The sequence below is a fragment of the Leptodactylus fuscus genome, chromosome 2 (assembly GCF_031893055.1).
Source record: "Leptodactylus fuscus isolate aLepFus1 chromosome 2, aLepFus1.hap2, whole genome shotgun sequence".
Taxonomy (NCBI): Eukaryota; Metazoa; Chordata; class Amphibia; order Anura; family Leptodactylidae; genus Leptodactylus; species Leptodactylus fuscus.
Genome location: NC_134266.1, coordinates 272,321,359 through 272,338,464, shown reverse-complemented (window position 1 = coordinate 272,338,464; position 17,106 = coordinate 272,321,359). Strand labels below are relative to the sequence as shown.

The 17,106-nt window shown below is 39.8% G+C and overlaps 1 protein-coding gene across 2 annotated transcripts in view; it reads left to right on the top strand.

Annotated features, from left to right (window-relative positions):
* The window catches only part of UVRAG (UV radiation resistance associated), a 36,165-nt gene extending 33,747 nt beyond the window's left edge, over positions 1–2,418 (top strand). For both annotated transcript variants that reach the window (XM_075263002.1, XM_075263001.1), the window contains exon 15: positions 964–2,418. In XM_075263002.1, coding sequence (XP_075119103.1) covers positions 964–1,663 — 700 coding nt within the window. In that variant the 3' untranslated portion in view covers positions 1,664–2,418. The remainder of the gene's footprint in view (positions 1–963) is intronic.
* Positions 2,419–17,106: the final 14,688 nt, after the last annotated feature.

Below are 17,106 nucleotides of genomic sequence, written 5' to 3'. Positions count from 1 at the left end.
TTAGTACATACCGAGCAGTCACTTCATAGGATATAGCAGGAGGGTGTGCTTTTTATAAGGATAACATGGGGGGGAGCAGTTACAAGAACTAGAGTTTGGTGACCACTATTGCTGCTTAATCCTGTTTTGACCAGCAGAATAGTGAGTGCAGCTCTGGAGTATAATGTAATTAAGGGTCACACAGGATAAGTAATGTAGTTGTTGAACATGGCGACTCCAGAGCTGCGCTCACTATTCTGCTGGTACAGTCACTGTGTACATACATTACATTACTTATCCTGTATTATACCCCAGAGCTGCGCTCACTATTCTGCTGGTGCAGTCACTGTGTACATACATTACATTACGTATCCTGTATTATACTCCAGAGCTGCGCTCACTATTCTGCTGGTACAGTCACTGTGTACATACATTACATTACTTATCCTGTATTATACTCCAGAGCTGCGCTCACTATTCTGCTGGTACAGTCACTGTGTACATACATTACATTACTTATCCTGTATTATACCCCAGAGCTGCGCTCACTATTCTGCTGGTACAGTCACTGTGTACATACATTACATTACTTATCCTGTATTATACTCCAGAGCTGCGCTCACTATTCTGCTGGTGCAGTCACTGTGTACATACATTACATTACTTATCCTGTATTATACTCCAGAGCTGCGCTCACTATTCTGCTGGTACAGTCACTGTGTACATACATTACATTACTTATCCTGTATTATACTCCAGAGCTGCGCTCACTATTCTGCTGGTACAGTCACTGTGTACATACATTACATTACTTCTCCTGTATTATACTCCAGAGCTGCGCTCACTATTCTGCTGGTACAGTCACTGTGTACATACATTACATTACTTATCCTGTATTATACTCCAGAGCTGCGCTCACTATTCTGCTGGTGCAGTCACTGTATACATTACATTACTTCCCACTAATCTCTTCTCTCTCCCCAGTGACGCACACCACACTTCCAGTGCAATTCCTGTTCCAAAGAGAGACGCCGGCGGTGCACATGGAGGCTTTGAACCTGGGTATTGCAGTCGAACTCCGACCCCAGAGAGAGGACATCGAATACGCACCAGCTCAGAGACTGAACGATTCCAATACAGTACCTCTCCATCCAGCTACAAGGCGTCAGCGGCGGAGCCCATTGCAATACTGATCCCTGCCACCCCATTAGACAAGGGGAATTTTAGCTTCTCCCTGGATGCCAGCATGGACTCATCCAGAGAATACGGCCTCCTACGTTTTTGTGATAGCTTTAATTGCGACAGTCTAACGACCTCAGACAGCCACGGGCGCAGCCAAGCTGACCGTTCCTTTGATGACTCTTGTGCGGTCAATGGACCTTTTTTGATGAGCGATAGCCTAGAGTTTGTAAGCCAAGGCGTTGCGTGCCCCGTTCACTCCTCCCTAAGCGGCGACCTACACTGTGCCGTGGAACAGGCCGAGGAGATCGTCGGCACCGAAGCCTCAAACTTCACCTCAGGGGATCAATTAGAGGAGTTCAGCAGCATTCCGGTGGACCGCGCCGTGGCCGTGGAGTGCGACGAGCAAGTCCTGGGGGAGTTCGAGGAATTCTCCCGTAGAATATACGCACTGAACGAAAACATGTCTAGTTTCCGTAGACCACGAAAGAATTCCGATAAATAACCGGGCGTTGTACAGAGAAGACTTCGCTTTGCACATCGTTCTCATGTATATCAAAAAAAACAATGAATTGTTTCGGATATTTGCCGATCTCAACCTTCCACTTTCGCCATCATTTCTTTAGATTTTTGTTTTTTTTAATTAAAGGAGCTGTACAAAAATTTTCAGTCTCGACTATGGTTTGGTATTCACTTTTAACGGTGCTGAGCTGCAATACCAGTCACGACCATGGGTAAGGGGGACGCTGTTGGACCTTTTGTAGAACTCCTTTAAAAGCCATACGTATAAAGATGGGCTCACTCGGAAGAATTTGGAAAGGGAATAGAGGCCGTCCTCCACCTCAGACCTCCTCTCCAAATTGCGGCCTTGTAGAAGAGCTGCAATCTCCTCCAAATTGCTCAGTGTGAACCAGAGTCTGGTCTCGTTTTGTGTATACAGCTCCTAGGCAGACTTTACTGTATGTGTATCCATGGTATGAAGGTAGACTTTCCCTTCACGTTCAGCTGGCGGAACAAAATCTTGAGGGCGACTATGTTCGCTATGGGGGTGGCCGTACCCCGCCGTCACATGGCCTGCACCGTTACGTCATAGGAAACGTTCTCTTTTATAATGAGTTTTAAAAGAAATCTTGTACGGATTGGTTTCATCTCCTCCCCGACACGTACACATGCGCCTGCATGCTCATGCAGAATTTATTTTTTTTGTATCCTATTTAGCATGTAGCTAGAAATTCATATCCGGAATTATTATAGTCTGTTTTTTTTTCCAGTAAATGTTACAATTTTTTTTATTTTTTTCTTTTAACCTGCCCTCACCCCTTAGAAAAATTCCTAAATTTGCCGTAAAGTTGAGAGAACCAACGTGGCTGCTCCAAAAAAGTAAATCTCCCTAAGGGGCGGGTTCACGCCTGCGCCCGGTCTCCGCTTTGTGGGTTTCCGTCTTCTGCCCGAGAAACGGAACGGGAACGGAACCCAGCGGTCAGTTTTCAAACCAAATCAAATGAATGGGTTTGCAGAGTGTCCACCCGTGACACAGAACCAGATATAAAATCCTGCATGTTCGACTTTGTGTCCGGTTGAAAAAAAGCCGGTTTCGCCGCGGAGAACAGAAGACGCTCACGGGCGGACACTCTGCAAACCCATTCATTTGATTGGGTTTGAAAACTGACCGCCGGGGTTTCCGTCCCCTGTCCAGTTTCTCAGACAGAAGACTGGAACCTGCAAAGTGGAGACCGGGCGCAGGCGTGACCCCGCCCTAATAGAGCTATTTTTGTTAAAGTATTTTTGCAATTCATAGTAAAAATTGGCCATTCATCCAACTTTATCCCTTGTATGCCCTGACGTTGTCTTTTCTCTTTAGATTTTTTTGGAAATACCCCTTTAAACTCCACCCCTTTTTTTTTTTTTTTTTAAATCCCGATGCTTAGAAAATTAAAAAATTTTAAGTAACTTTGCAATTAATCCTTAAAAAAAAAAAAAAAAAAAAAGTCTTCTGTATAGAAGGCCTATGGTTCCAGACTAAAATCCTCATGTAGTCTGGTCCCTTTCTTTGCAACATATATTAAGTTTCGATAGAGAAGGGTCTTTTTTTTTTTTTTTTTTTAAATTTGCAAAGTAGCTTTATTTTCCATACATTGGATCACTAAAGTATTATGAAGGTGGGCGGTCTCCATGACTTTCCAGGAAGTGCTGGGTGACCTCCTGCCGAAGGTGTATTGACATGTAATGCTCCGGTTCAATATTTTGATGCAACAGTATTATGTATGTGGCAGAATTATTTATGTGAATGGGAAATATTCTGGATTTATAAGCGACGGTTTATTTTCCTATAAATATTCAGTAAAGCATACGTCATTCTGCGTACCGGCTGACGCGTTTCACTTTCTGATGTTTGTCATCTTTTGTGTTTCATCGGTCAGATCTTTCAGTGACGGTAGGGGCAAACGCTTGGACCTGGTAAGGTGATGGTGGTGGTTTTTAGGAGTCCCTCGCAACCCCTGACAAATCAGTGGTGGTGTGGTATGTTCCCCCTCCCCCTCCCCGTCTCAAAATTTACATACATACAACCATCCACTTTCACGGTAATATCTCTGCCGCTTCTGACTACAGAGGGTTTGTAGTCTGTAACCAGTCTGTAAATCAAGTGGGTGGATTTCAAAGTTTTTAAAATTATAAAATCTTCAAATTTTTTTGGAATTAATATCTTTAAATTAGAATTCTAAATTTCGAAAAAAAAATTTATAACTACCCCAATAATGACTATGTTGTGTCGTCTGTGTGCGTCTGGCATCATAAACGCCATTATACGATTCGTTCAATCAATCTGCTCCCATAGACCAAAAACTTTTCTCGCTCCGGTGTTGGACCTTGCAAATCCCATCAATCACCGGCACAAACATTGGCGGGTTGCTGTCATCTCCTACACAATGTCTTATAGTGCGGCTTTCAAAAGGGGTTGTCTAGATCACCATGGTACCTGCCGTCTCCAAAATGCTATGTCAGGCTGTCGTCGGCTCAAAGGCCGGATATCATTTATCGCTAGAGTCTCCATTTACTGTCTAAAAATAAAAAAAAAATTGTAAAGTCTTAGAATTCTTAATCGCGATCTGGTTTCCTAGGTTGGCTCGTCTCTTGTGGCTGGAGAACGGTATGACGCCTGAAGAAGGGTTCAAATTGATCTCCGAAATGTTACAATGATCCAAAAAAATTTCCCAATTGTACGACTTGTACAAAAATAAAAACGGAAAATCTTAAGGACCTTGAAGTCGATAGGCCAAACCACCACGACAACGTCTTCCTACATCAATGCTTGTCCACCAAAATCTTGTCCCGAATCTGATGCCAAAACCCCAGTTCACAAAGAACAATCTCTTTCCTGACCTGGTGGTTGGGAGTAAATCCGTGTGTTTCCATCTCTGCCATACTAGGCCACGATATTGAGGTTGTCCCCTGTACTGGCCACAGCCACCTTTTAAGGAAGCGACCACTTGTCAACGTTTCGTCACTGTCTCTACTTGACAATGTTTTGTCTTATCCTTGACTTCAAACCGGCTGAGCTCTGACTTGGCCTACTCTCTTTCCATCTGGTAATTTTTTGCTTTTGGACCAACCCCCAAAAACTTTATCACCACCCCAGTTCAGAACACTAAGATATGACCATCCATGGTCTAGAGGGAGATGGTGAGTTGAATTAACCGTACCTGGCTCTCTGTAGACCTCAATAAAACCTTCTCGACTGCTTGGCATGTTCTCGCCCCTCCCGATCTGCAGCTTGAAACTTATATTCCCGACCAAGGGGTGAAGATGCCCCCAAACTCATCGATACGTTATACTGGAAGACACAACTGCTTCTATAATCTACCCAACTTCATCCATATGGTTTAGTACCAGTTGTATGTGGGGCCTTGGTGGAAAAAAAATTTTTCCCTAAATTTTTTTTCTCCAAAAAGTTCAATTTTTTCGATTACCGGTTCGGAGTTGACCTGTAACGCAACGTTTGGAACTGTATGCAATGTACTTTTCTCGATCGGCCAATCTGTGACTTGAGCAGATATCTTTTTGTAAATTTTTTGTTGGTACCTTCGAAGTATATTTTTTTTTTTTTTTTTTTTAACTAAAAAAGTTGAGTTAAGCTCCGGAACACTCTGAAGATCGTTTCCAAAAGCAGCGGCAGTCGGGTCACGCGGGGTCTGCAGGCGGATTCTGTAACGTTTCATCCCTGCTGACATTTTTGGATTTATTTTGAGACTGTCCATTTTTCGGTTAAATGGACCACAATAAAGATTTCCCGGCAACGTCCAAGAAGCCGTAACCGGGAACGTCAGTAGAAAATGATGTTTACCCGTCGTGTCAGAGCCGATTTAGAAAACGGGAGAATACAATCCAGCAGCGGCGGAGTTACGGGCCCGCTCGGATGAAAGACTTTTCTTGCCTTCTTCGAAACTCTATATGAGATCAGCGAATTTTCAGTCGTGTTGTTTCAAGGTGATGAACAAATACTCTGTCGTGTTTGGGCTGGCAGCCGGAGATGGGGAGAAGTTTCTGGAAATCTTACCTCAGTTACTGATGTGTTGGGGTCGGCCGAGAACTTGTAGAAAACCGGACGTGATCCAACCCGTGTCAAAAAGCAGAAGAAGCTTATGGTGCGGTAGAACATGTGCCCCGGGATCAAGGAATAAAACTGCTCAGTATTTACTGGCTAAAGAATGTAAGGAAAGGAAGACAAATAGGGTAGAAAAATATTTTAAGAGGAATGAAAGGATCGGAGGAGGGTCCGCGGGTGACTGAAATACTGCAGTTAGAGGAAGCAGATGAGCCGAAACTAAGTCACCAAGAACTCGAAACTTACTATATACATAGGGGCAGTATTATAGTAGTTATATTCTTGTACATAGGGGGCAGTATTATAGTAGTTATATTCTTGTACATAGGAGTAGTATTATAGTAGTTATATTCTTGTACATAGGAGGTAGTATTATAGTAGTTATATTCTTGTACATAGGAGCAGTATTATAGTAGTTATATTCTTGTACATAGGGGGCAGTATTATAGTAGTTATAGTCTTGTACATAGGAGTAGTATTATAGTAGTTATAGTCTTGTACATAGGAGCAGTATTATAGTAGTTATAGTCTTGTACATAGGAGCAGTATTATAGTAGTTATATTCTTGTACATAGGAGCAGTATTATAGTAGTTATAGTCTTGTACATAGGAGTAGTATTATAGTAATTATATTCTTGTACATAGGAGTAGTATTATAGTAGTTATATTCTTGTACATAGGATTAGTATTATAGTAGTTATATTCTTATACATAGGGGCAGTATTATAGTAGTTATATTCTTGTACATAGGAGTAGTATTATAGTAGTTATAGTCTTGTACATAGGAGGTAGTATTATAGTAGTTATAGTCTTGTACATAGGAGCAGTATTATAGTAGTTATAGTCTTGTACATAGGAGGTAGTATTATAGTAGTTATAGTCTTGTACATAGGATTAGTATTATAGTAGTTATAGTCTTGTACATAGGAGTAGTATTATAGTAGTTATAGTCTTGTACATAGGAGTAGTATTATAGTAATTATATTCTTGTACATAGGAGTAGTATTATAGTAGTTATAGTCTTGTACATAGGAGGTAGTATTATAGTAGTTATAGTCTTATACATAGGGGCAGTATTATAGTAGTTATATTCTTGTACATAGGAGTAGTATTATAGTAGTTATATTCTTGTACATAGGAGGTAGTATTATAGTAGTTATAGTCTTGTACATAGGAGGTAGTATTATAGTAGTTATAGTCTTGTACATAGGGGCAGTATTATAGTAGTTATAGTCTTGTACATAGGGGGCAGTATTATAGTAGTTATAGTCTTGTACATAGGAGTAGTATTCTAGTAGTTATATTCTTGTACATAGGAGTAGTATTATAGTAGTTATAGTCTTGTACATAGGAGCAGTATTATAGTAGTTATACTCTTGTACATAGGAGCAGTATTATAGTAGTTATATTCTTGTACATAGGAGGTAGTATTATAGTAGTTATATTCTTGTACATACAGTGGGGCAAAAAAGTATTTAGTCAGTCACCAATAGTGCAAGTTCCACCACTTAAAAAGATGAGAGGCGTCTGTAATTTACATCATAGGTAGACCTCAACTATGAGAGACAAAATGAGAAAACAAATCCAGAAAATCACATTGTCTGATTTTGTAAGAATTTATTTGCAAATTATGGTGGAAAATAAGTATTTGGTCACCTACAAACAATCAAGATTTCTGGCTCTCACAGACCTGTAACTTCTTCTTTAAGAGTCTCCTCTTTCCTCCACTCATTACCTGTAGTAATGGCACCTGTTTGAACTTATCAGTATAAAAAGACACCTGTGCACACCCTCAAACAGTCAGACTCCAAACTCCACTATGGTGAAGACCAAAGAGCTGTCAAAGGACACCAGAAACAAAATTGTAGCCCTGGGAAGACTGAATCTGCAATAGGCAACCAGCTTGGATTGGAGCAAAAATCCCAGAACCACGCGGGGGGACCTAGTGAATGAACTGCAGAGAGCTGGGACCAATGTAACAAAGCCTACCATCAGTAACACACTACGCCGCCAGGGACTCAGATCCTGCAGTGCCAGACGTGTCCCACTGCTTAAGCCAGTACATGTCCGGGCCCGTCTGAAGTTTGCTAGAGAGCATTTGGATGATCCAGAAGAGTATTGGGAGAATGTCCTATGGTCTCATGAAACCAAACTGGAACTGTTTGGTAGAAACACAACTTTTCGTGTTTGGAGGAAAAAGAATACTGAGTTGCATCCAAACACCATACCTACTGTAAAGCATGGGGGTGGAAACATCATGCTTTGGGGCTGTTTCTCTGCAAAGGGGCCAGGACGACTGATCCGGGTACATGAAAGAATGAATGGGGCCATGTATCGTGAGATTTTGAGTGCAAACCTCCTTCCATCACCAAGGGCATTGAAGATGAAACGTGGCTGGGTCTTTCAACATGACAATGATCCAAAACACACCGCCAGGGCAAAGAAGGAGTGGCTTTGTAAGAAGCATTTGAAGGTCCTGGAGTGGCCTAGCCAGTCTCCAGATCTCAACCCTATAGAAAACCTTTGGAGCCCCAAAACATCACTGCTCTAGAGGAGATCTGCATGGAGGAATGGGCCAACATACCAGAAACAGTGTGTGCCAACCTTGTGAAGACTTACAGAAAACGTTTGACCTCTGTCATTGCCAACAAAGGAGAGAGAACAAAGTATTGAGATGAAATTTTGTTACTGACCAAATACTTATTTTCCACCATAATTTGCAAATAAATTCTTACAAAATCAGACAATGTGATTTTCTGCATTTGTTTTCTCATTTTGTCTCTCATAGTTGAGGTCTACCTATCATGTAAATTACAGACGATTCTCATCTTTGTAAGTGGTGGAACTTGCACTATTGGTGACTGACTAAATACTTTTTTGCCCCACTGTAGGAGCAGTATTATAGTAGTTATATTCTTGTACATAGGAGCAGTATTATAGTAGTTATATTCTTGTACATAGGAGCAGTATTATAGTAGTTATATTCTTGTACATAGGAGCAGTATTATAGTAGTTATATTCTTGTACATAGGAGCAGTATTATAGTAGTTATATTCTTGTGTATAGGAGTAGTATTATAGTAGTTATATTCTTGTACATAGGAGCAGTATTATAGTAGTTATATTCTTGTACATAGGAGTAGTATTATAGTAGTTATATTCTTGTACATAGGGGCAGTATTATAGTAGTTATATTCTTGTGTATAGGAGTAGTATTATAGTAGTTATATTCTTGTACATAGGAGTAGTATTATAGTAGTATATTCTTGTACATAGGGGCAGTATTATAGTAGTTATATTCTTGTGTATAGGAGTAGTATTATAGTAGTTATATTCTTGTACATAGGAGGTAGTATTATAGTAGTATATTCTTGTACATAGGAGTAGTATTATAGTAGTTATATTCTTGTACATAGGAGTAGTATTATAGTAGTTATATTCTTGTACATAGGAGCAGTATTATAGTAGTTATATTCTTGTACATAGGAGGTAGTATTATAGTAGTATATTCTTGTACTTAGGAGTAGTATTATAGTAGTTATATTCTTGTACATAGGAGTAGTATTATAGTAGTTATATTCTTGTACATAGGAGTAGTATTATAGTAGTTATATTCTTGTACATAGGAGTAGTATTATAGTAGTTATATTCTTGTACATAGGAGCAGTATTATAGTAGTTATATTCTTGTGTATAGGAGTAGTATTATAGTAGTTATATTCTTGTACATAGGGGGCAGTATTATAGTAGTTATATTCTTGTACATAGGAGTAGTATTATAGTAGTTATATTCTTGTACATAGGAGTAGTATTATAGTAGTTATATTCTTGTACATAGGAGGCAGTATTATAGTAGTTATATTCTTGTACATAGGAGTAGTATTATAGTAGTTATATTCTTGTACATAGGAGGTAGTATTATAGTAGTATATTCTTGTACATAGGAGCAGTATTATAGTAGTTATATTCTTGTACATAGGAGTAGTATTATAGTAGTTATATTCTTGTACATAGGAGTAGTATTATAGTAGTTATATTCTTGTACATAGGAGCAGTATTATAGTAGTTATATTCCTGTACATAGGAGTAGTATTATAGTAGTTATATTCTTGTGTATAGGAGTAGTATTATAGTAGTTATATTCTTGTACATAGGAGGTAGTATTATAGTAGTATATTCTTGTACATAGGAGTAGTATTATAGTAGTTATATTCTTGTACATAGGAGTAGTATTATAGTAGTTATATTCTTGTACATAGGAGTAGTATTATAGTAGTTATATTCTTGTACATAGGGGCAGTATTATAGTAGTTATATTCTTGTGTATAGGAGTAGTATTATAGTAGTTATATTCTTGTACATAGGAGGTAGTATTATAGTAGTATATTCTTGTACATAGGAGTAGTATTATAGTAGTTATATTCTTGTACATAGGAGTAGTATTATAGTAGTTATATTCTTGTACATAGGAGCAGTATTATAGTAGTTATATTCTTGTACATAGGAGGTAGTATTATAGTAGTATATTCTTGTACTTAGGAGTAGTATTATAGTAGTTATATTCTTGTACATAGGAGTAGTATTATAGTAGTTATATTCTTGTACATAGGAGTAGTATTATAGTAGTTATATTCTTGTACATAGGAGTAGTATTATAGTAGTTATATTCTTGTACATAGGAGCAGTATTATAGTAGTTATATTCTTGTGTATAGGAGTAGTATTATAGTAGTTATATTGTACATAGGGGGCAGTATTATAGTAGTTATATTCTTGTACATAGGAGTAGTATTATAGTAGTTATATTCTTGTACATAGGAGGTAGTATTATAGTAGTTATATTCTTGTACATAGGAGTAGTATTATAGTAGTTATATTCTTGTACATAGGAGTAGTATTAGTAGTTATATTCTTGTACATAGGATATAGTATTATAGTAGTTATATTCTTGTACATAGGAGTAGTATTATAGTAGTTATATTCTTGTACATAGCAGTAGTATTATAGTAGTTATATTCTTGTACATAGGGGCAGTATTATAGTAGTTATATTCTTGTGTATAGGAGTAGTATTATAGTAGTTATATTCTTGTACATAGGGGCAGTATTATAGTAGTTATATTCTTGTGTATAGGAGTAGTATTATAGTAGTTATATTCTTGTACATAGGAGGTAGTATTATAGTAGTATATTCTTGTACATAGGAGTAGTATTATAGTAGTTATATTCTTGTACATAGGAGGTAGTATTATAGTAGTTATATTCTTGTATATAGGAGTAGTATTATAGTAGTTATATTCTTGTACATAGGAGCAGTATTATAGTAGTTATATTCTTGTATATAGGAGTAGTATTATAGTAGTTATATTCTTGTACATAGGAGTAGTATTATAGTAGTTATATTCTTGTACATAGGAGTAGTATTATAGTAGTTATATTCTTGTACATAGGAGGTAGTATTATAGCAGTTATATTCTTGTACATAGTAGTAGTATTATAGTAGTTATATTCTTGTATATAGGAGTAGTATTATAGTAGTTATATTCTTGTATATAGGAGTAGTATTATAGTAGTTATATTCTTGTACATAGGAGCAGTATTATAGTAGTTATATTCTTGTATATAGGAGTAGTATTATAGTAGTTATATTCTTGTACATAGGAGTAGTATTATAGTAGTTATATTCTTGTACATAGGAGTAGTATTATAGTAGTTATATTCTTGTACATAGGAGTAGTATTATAGTAGTTATATTCTTGTACATAGGAGCAGTATTATAGTAGTTATATTCTTGTATATAGGAGTAGTATTATAGTAGTTATATTCTTGTACATAGGAGTAGTATTATAGTAGTTATATTCTTGTACATAGGAGTAGTATTATAGTAGTTATATTCTTGTACATAGGAGCAGTATTATAGTAGTTATATTCTTGTATATAGGAGTAGTATTATAGTAGTTATATTGTACAGAGGGGGCAGTATTATAGTAGTTATATTCTTGTACATAGGAGTAGTATTATAGTAGTTATATTCTTGTACATAGGAGGTAGTATTATAGTAGTTATATTCTTGTACATAGGAGCAGTATTATAGTAGTTATATTCTTGTACATAGGAGTAGTATTATAGTAGTTATATTCTTGTACATAGGAGTAGTATTATAGTAGTTATATTCTTGTACATAGGAGTAGTATTATAGTAGTTATATTCCTGTGTATAGGAGTAGTATTATAGTAGTTATATTCTTGTACATAGGAGTAGTATTATAGTAGTTATATTCTTGTACATAGGAGTAGTATTATAGTAGTTATATTCCTGTGTATAGGAGTAGTATTATAGCAGCTATATTCTTGTACATAGGAGTAGTATTGTAGTAGTTATATTCTTGTACATAGGAGTAGTATTATAGTAGTTATATTCCTGTGTATAGGAGTAGTATTATAGCAGCTATATTCTTGTACATAGGAGTAGTATTGTAGTAGTTATATTCTTGTACATAGGAGGTAGTATTATAGTAGTTATATTCTTGTACATAGGAGGTAGTATTATAGTAGTTATATTCATGTACATAGGAGTAGTATTATAGTAGTTATATTCTTGTACATAGGAGTAGTATTATAGTAGTTATATTCTTGTACATAGGAGTAGTATTATAGTAGTTATATTCTTGTACATAGGAGTAGTATTATAGTAGTTATATTCCTGTGTATAGGAGTAGTATTATAGCAGCTATATTCTTGTACATAGGAGTAGTATTATAGTAGTTATATTGTACATAGGGGGCAGTATTATAGTAGTTATATTCTTGTGTATAGGAGGTAGTATTATAGTAGTTATATTCTTGTACATAGGAGTAGTATTATAGTAGTTATATTCCTGTGTATAGGAGCAGTATTATAGTAGTTATATTCTTGTGTATAGGGGGCAGTATTATAGTATAATCTTGTACAAGGGGGGGGGGGGGGGGTAGTACTGAGAGATTTTATGAGGGACATTTGCATAGATGAGAACCTCTTTACTTTCCAGGATTTCTGCTGTGGAGATGTCACTGGGATTCTTTTCTTCAGTTCCTTATACCTACAGTCCTGCTGTATATAGTTGGCAGCCAGTATACGTTCTACGTGATGTTGTACCGTCTTGTGACCTCTAGGTGTTGCTATTGGTACAGGTATCTATATGTATCTCTATAGATGTGACTGTATATATCCAGCTCTACACGACTTCTTCTATCCGTATCTTCACACATAAATCTGCCTTTGGTCTCATCTTCTCCTTAGACGTTCTTTCACCTGTAAGATTGTGAAGCTGCTGAACAACTGCAGGAATTACAAGTGCGATTCTCACCATTATATTGATCTGTTGCTTCTGTCAATCTCTTCCTCTGTTTCCGGGGTCATATAGTAGGTAAGTTGCAGCCGCCATTTTTGCAAACTCTGTAAAGTTCTCATCATTGCTGAGCCTCGCCTCTGTGCTGCCCCAGGTGGACGATCAAAAGACCTGATCATTTAGATTTGCTTTATTAAGCTTCATTTATTTTTGTTTTATTGTGTTTTATCATTAGGACCACGAGGGGGCCTGAACCTGCGATCATTACAGGTAAAGTAGTGGTGATTCATAAACACCTTGTAAGCTGTAGCCATAGTCGTAGTCAGATCTGTCTGAACCCAAAATATGACTGTGCAATACCAAACTTTGCTATAACAGAACTGCACTGCAGAGGGTCTTATAGGAAGCACAAGACGGATGGAAATTTGTCACAAGGATCCCTCTAAATCTGCTCAGCAGACATTGGAGTCCCTGCATAAGCTTCATCAGTAAGAGCCCGAGCAGTCTGCACAGTGTCAGGCTGCAGCTCAGCAAGGCTTCATACAGAAATACATTCTACCCCTGATCTTCACGGCTCGTGGCCAGAAAGTCACCAAAGTGATGGCTGATGGGCTGTATATAGTATATACATCAATGTAAGGGTGGCAGCCAGACATCAGACAGTATGGAGGGGTTTCTAGTCTTGTAAGTTATTATTCAGGGTGTCAGGTGGGTGAAAAAGTGCAAGTGACGGGGTCCAGACCTTCCAAAAAATCCACGTGCGATATACGTGGTGTCAGGGATATAAGGTAATACCCCGCGCAGTGCAGTCATAGTATACAGTACTGTATATACAGTGAGTGGGAGGTGGCAGAAGAGCGATATATACTGGGGATATATAATGCCAGGCAGCAGCTGCAAAGCTCAACCGAAGATGGTCACCCAGCTTTCCTATGATCCTTTTATATATCCTTGTAGATCGGATGCTACCCATCTTTCCTATACTCCTGAATGGTAAAGGTATTATTTAGTCGCTCATTTCATATTCCTATATATCTACGCAGAGGTCTGGGGGCGCTATATACCCCATTAGAGGCCCTGCTCCATATCACCCAGCTTTCCTATACTCCTGAATGTCAACTATCTGCATATTCTGACGGGTCTGTGAGAATAATATCCCCCTGTAGTAGTAGGATATCACCCAGCTTTCCTATAGTCATGAATGTCAGATGTAGATAGTGATACATCTGCCTCCATATCAGCCGTTCAGGAGCCTGGGCAAGCTGGGCTATATGGAGAACGGAGTCTGACCCCTCCCTGGGCCTGATTCTCATTAATAATTTGGGCCTGAGCTCAGCAGGTTTGTTATTCCCCCGCACACATGTTCGGTGCGCCCGTGTGAGGAATGATTTGTGTTATTGTGTAGCGTGCGCGTTTGGCGGCCACAATTGCGTATTTGACGGGCGGGGGAGGGAGGGAGGGGGGTTTTTGCGATTTTTGCCGCCACTTTAAAACCTATTTGTCATATTCGCTAATGATCCGAAATGCTGACGCTTGTGTAAACAGTGTGAGAAGCCGTGAGCTCCTTCCCACCGGGGTCACATAATTATTCACATGGTAATGTAAACTGCCAGCGAGGGGGGCCTCCGAAATATGGAACACGCTGTGCCGAGCCGCAAACCGCATCCCCCAAATAATACCGCCTAATCACCGGCAAATAAACAACCCCCAATTATTACATCCACCCTGAGACTCCAGACTGTGACATACATGGACGCGGCGTCCTATAGGATCAACCTATAGAACTCTAGTCACATCCAAAGCTGCAGTCACAATTCTGGCAAGACCTACTATCTCCAATCTACTCCCTCTCTAGTGCTTGTACAGGGTTGTCCTAGCTAAAGCTGCCGAGAGCATCTTATACAGAATTTGGCCTACATCATGTCTTCTACTCCAGTCACATCCAAAGCTGCTTTTGCAAATCTGCCGGTTTTCTAAAGGGTCTCTGTAAGATCTGCCATCTATTGCCCCTGCTAGACATGGCTGCCAATTACATTATCTTATATGTAGCTACATCTGAGGAGAGATGAGCAGCTTGCCCCAGGCAGCAGGTTGTAGATTCCCTAAAGGGGGCAGCACTGCCGCTTACAGATAATTGTGTGTTAACCCAGGAGCGGCTGCTTCACTGCTCTGCCCGCTCCCCAGCCCACTCTGCCAGCTTCCCCAGCCTGCTCTGCCCGCTCCCCCAGCCTGCTCCTGAGTGAGTGTCCCGCACAGCTTCCACCACCACATGGGTAGCAATAGGGTTAATGAAGGTTCCTGCTGTAGTCCGTGGAGTACGACCTCTCCTATCTGAATGATGGCGCCCCCTGGTGTTGTAGAGGTGTAATTACAGAATATGGATGTCCTCACACGCTCTATTTACCTCCTGGCTCTGGAGTAGGCGCCGGGGTGGCCCTTATGGGAAGCTTCTCACTTGGCCCAGGTTTGGGCCCCCCCCCCCCCCATATCTCCACATTCTTGTCCCGGGGCCAGGACTCATTACAATATATAATGATGCCCCTAATAGGAAGGGAAGTGAAGTGCAGTATTTATCATGGGAGATGATGATGATGATGGGAGTTGTAGTCATTACAGTCACATTCCCTGCACTGCGTATAATGAGTCTGGGGGCTCTAATGAGGGCGATGATGGATAAAGGGCTGAAAGCTGCGAACACCGCCTGACACCATGGACATATATGGCTATACTGTATGTATGTGCTATATGTGCTCTACATACTATATATTAATGTACTATATACTATGTGCTATATACTATGTGCATGTATGTGTGGGAAAGAAAGCACCTGTGGCATGATATAAGGGCACAGCAGGCACTATAGGGGTATATATAGCACTGCACTGGGGCACCTACATACCTGTAGTGTATAGGGCACTGTATGGAGGGTCATTGGCACTATAGGAGCCTCTCATGGACTGTATAGAAGGTCTGTGGAATGTTATAGGACAGTGGTTCTTAACCTGTGGCACCCAAGGGGGTATTGTGTGCAGTCTCGGGATACTCTATGCACTCTCAGAATACGGTTTGCAGTCTCAAAGATACTCTGTGCAGTCTCAGAATACTGTGTGCAGTCTTATGGTTAGTCAGTCTCGGGGATATTCTATGCACAGTACTCTGTGCAGTCTTTTGTGCAGTCTCAGGGGTAGTGTGTGCAGTCTCAGGGGCACTCTATGCAGTTTCCGGGTACTGTGTGTAGTCTCAGGGATACTCTATGCAGTCTCGGGATACTCTATGCACTCTCAGAATACTGTGTGCAGTCTTGGGGATACTCTGTGCAGTCTTTTTTGCAGTCTCAGGGATACTCTATGCACTCTCAGAATACTCTGTGCAGTCTCAGGGATACTCTATGCACTCTCAGAATACTCTGTGCAGTCTCAGGGGCACTCTCAGAGTACTGTGTGCAGTCTCAGGTGCAGTCTCCATGGCTGAGAACCTCTGCTCTAGAAGTGACAGATTTAATGAGTGCTCCTTTTGGGGTATCCGGGCCTGACCACACCACCCCATCTTCAGATGCCCGGGGCACAGTGGCAGAGGCTGATACCTCGCAGATACAGGTCACACGGACGCGCGTCCTCTCAGTCATCCTGGATTGCTGCCAAGCTCTTCTGGCTCGGGGTGAGATCTGGCCGTGACATCTGCTTCTTCTCAGGTGCAGGTTTGTGACACTGGCAGGACGTAGCGCTGCACATACACCGTCTGTTTCCTGTAGCCCCATCTGAACTTTGCTGTGCACCCTGTGATGCATTGTGGCTACCCTGCAGAGTATACAAGGTATATACCTAGGATTTGTTTCTTCCCCGTGCTTTACACTGCAGCTTTATCCTAAGCCCTTCATAGGTGCAGCCGGTTCCTTTCCAGCAGGATGGGGTGAGATCTGGCGACCATGATGGATCTTTTGACCTGTGTAGCCGAGCCGGGGTATAATAATCGCCCAAATGCCGATACAAATGAGTCGAGGAGATAAAACAATTGCACAATTTG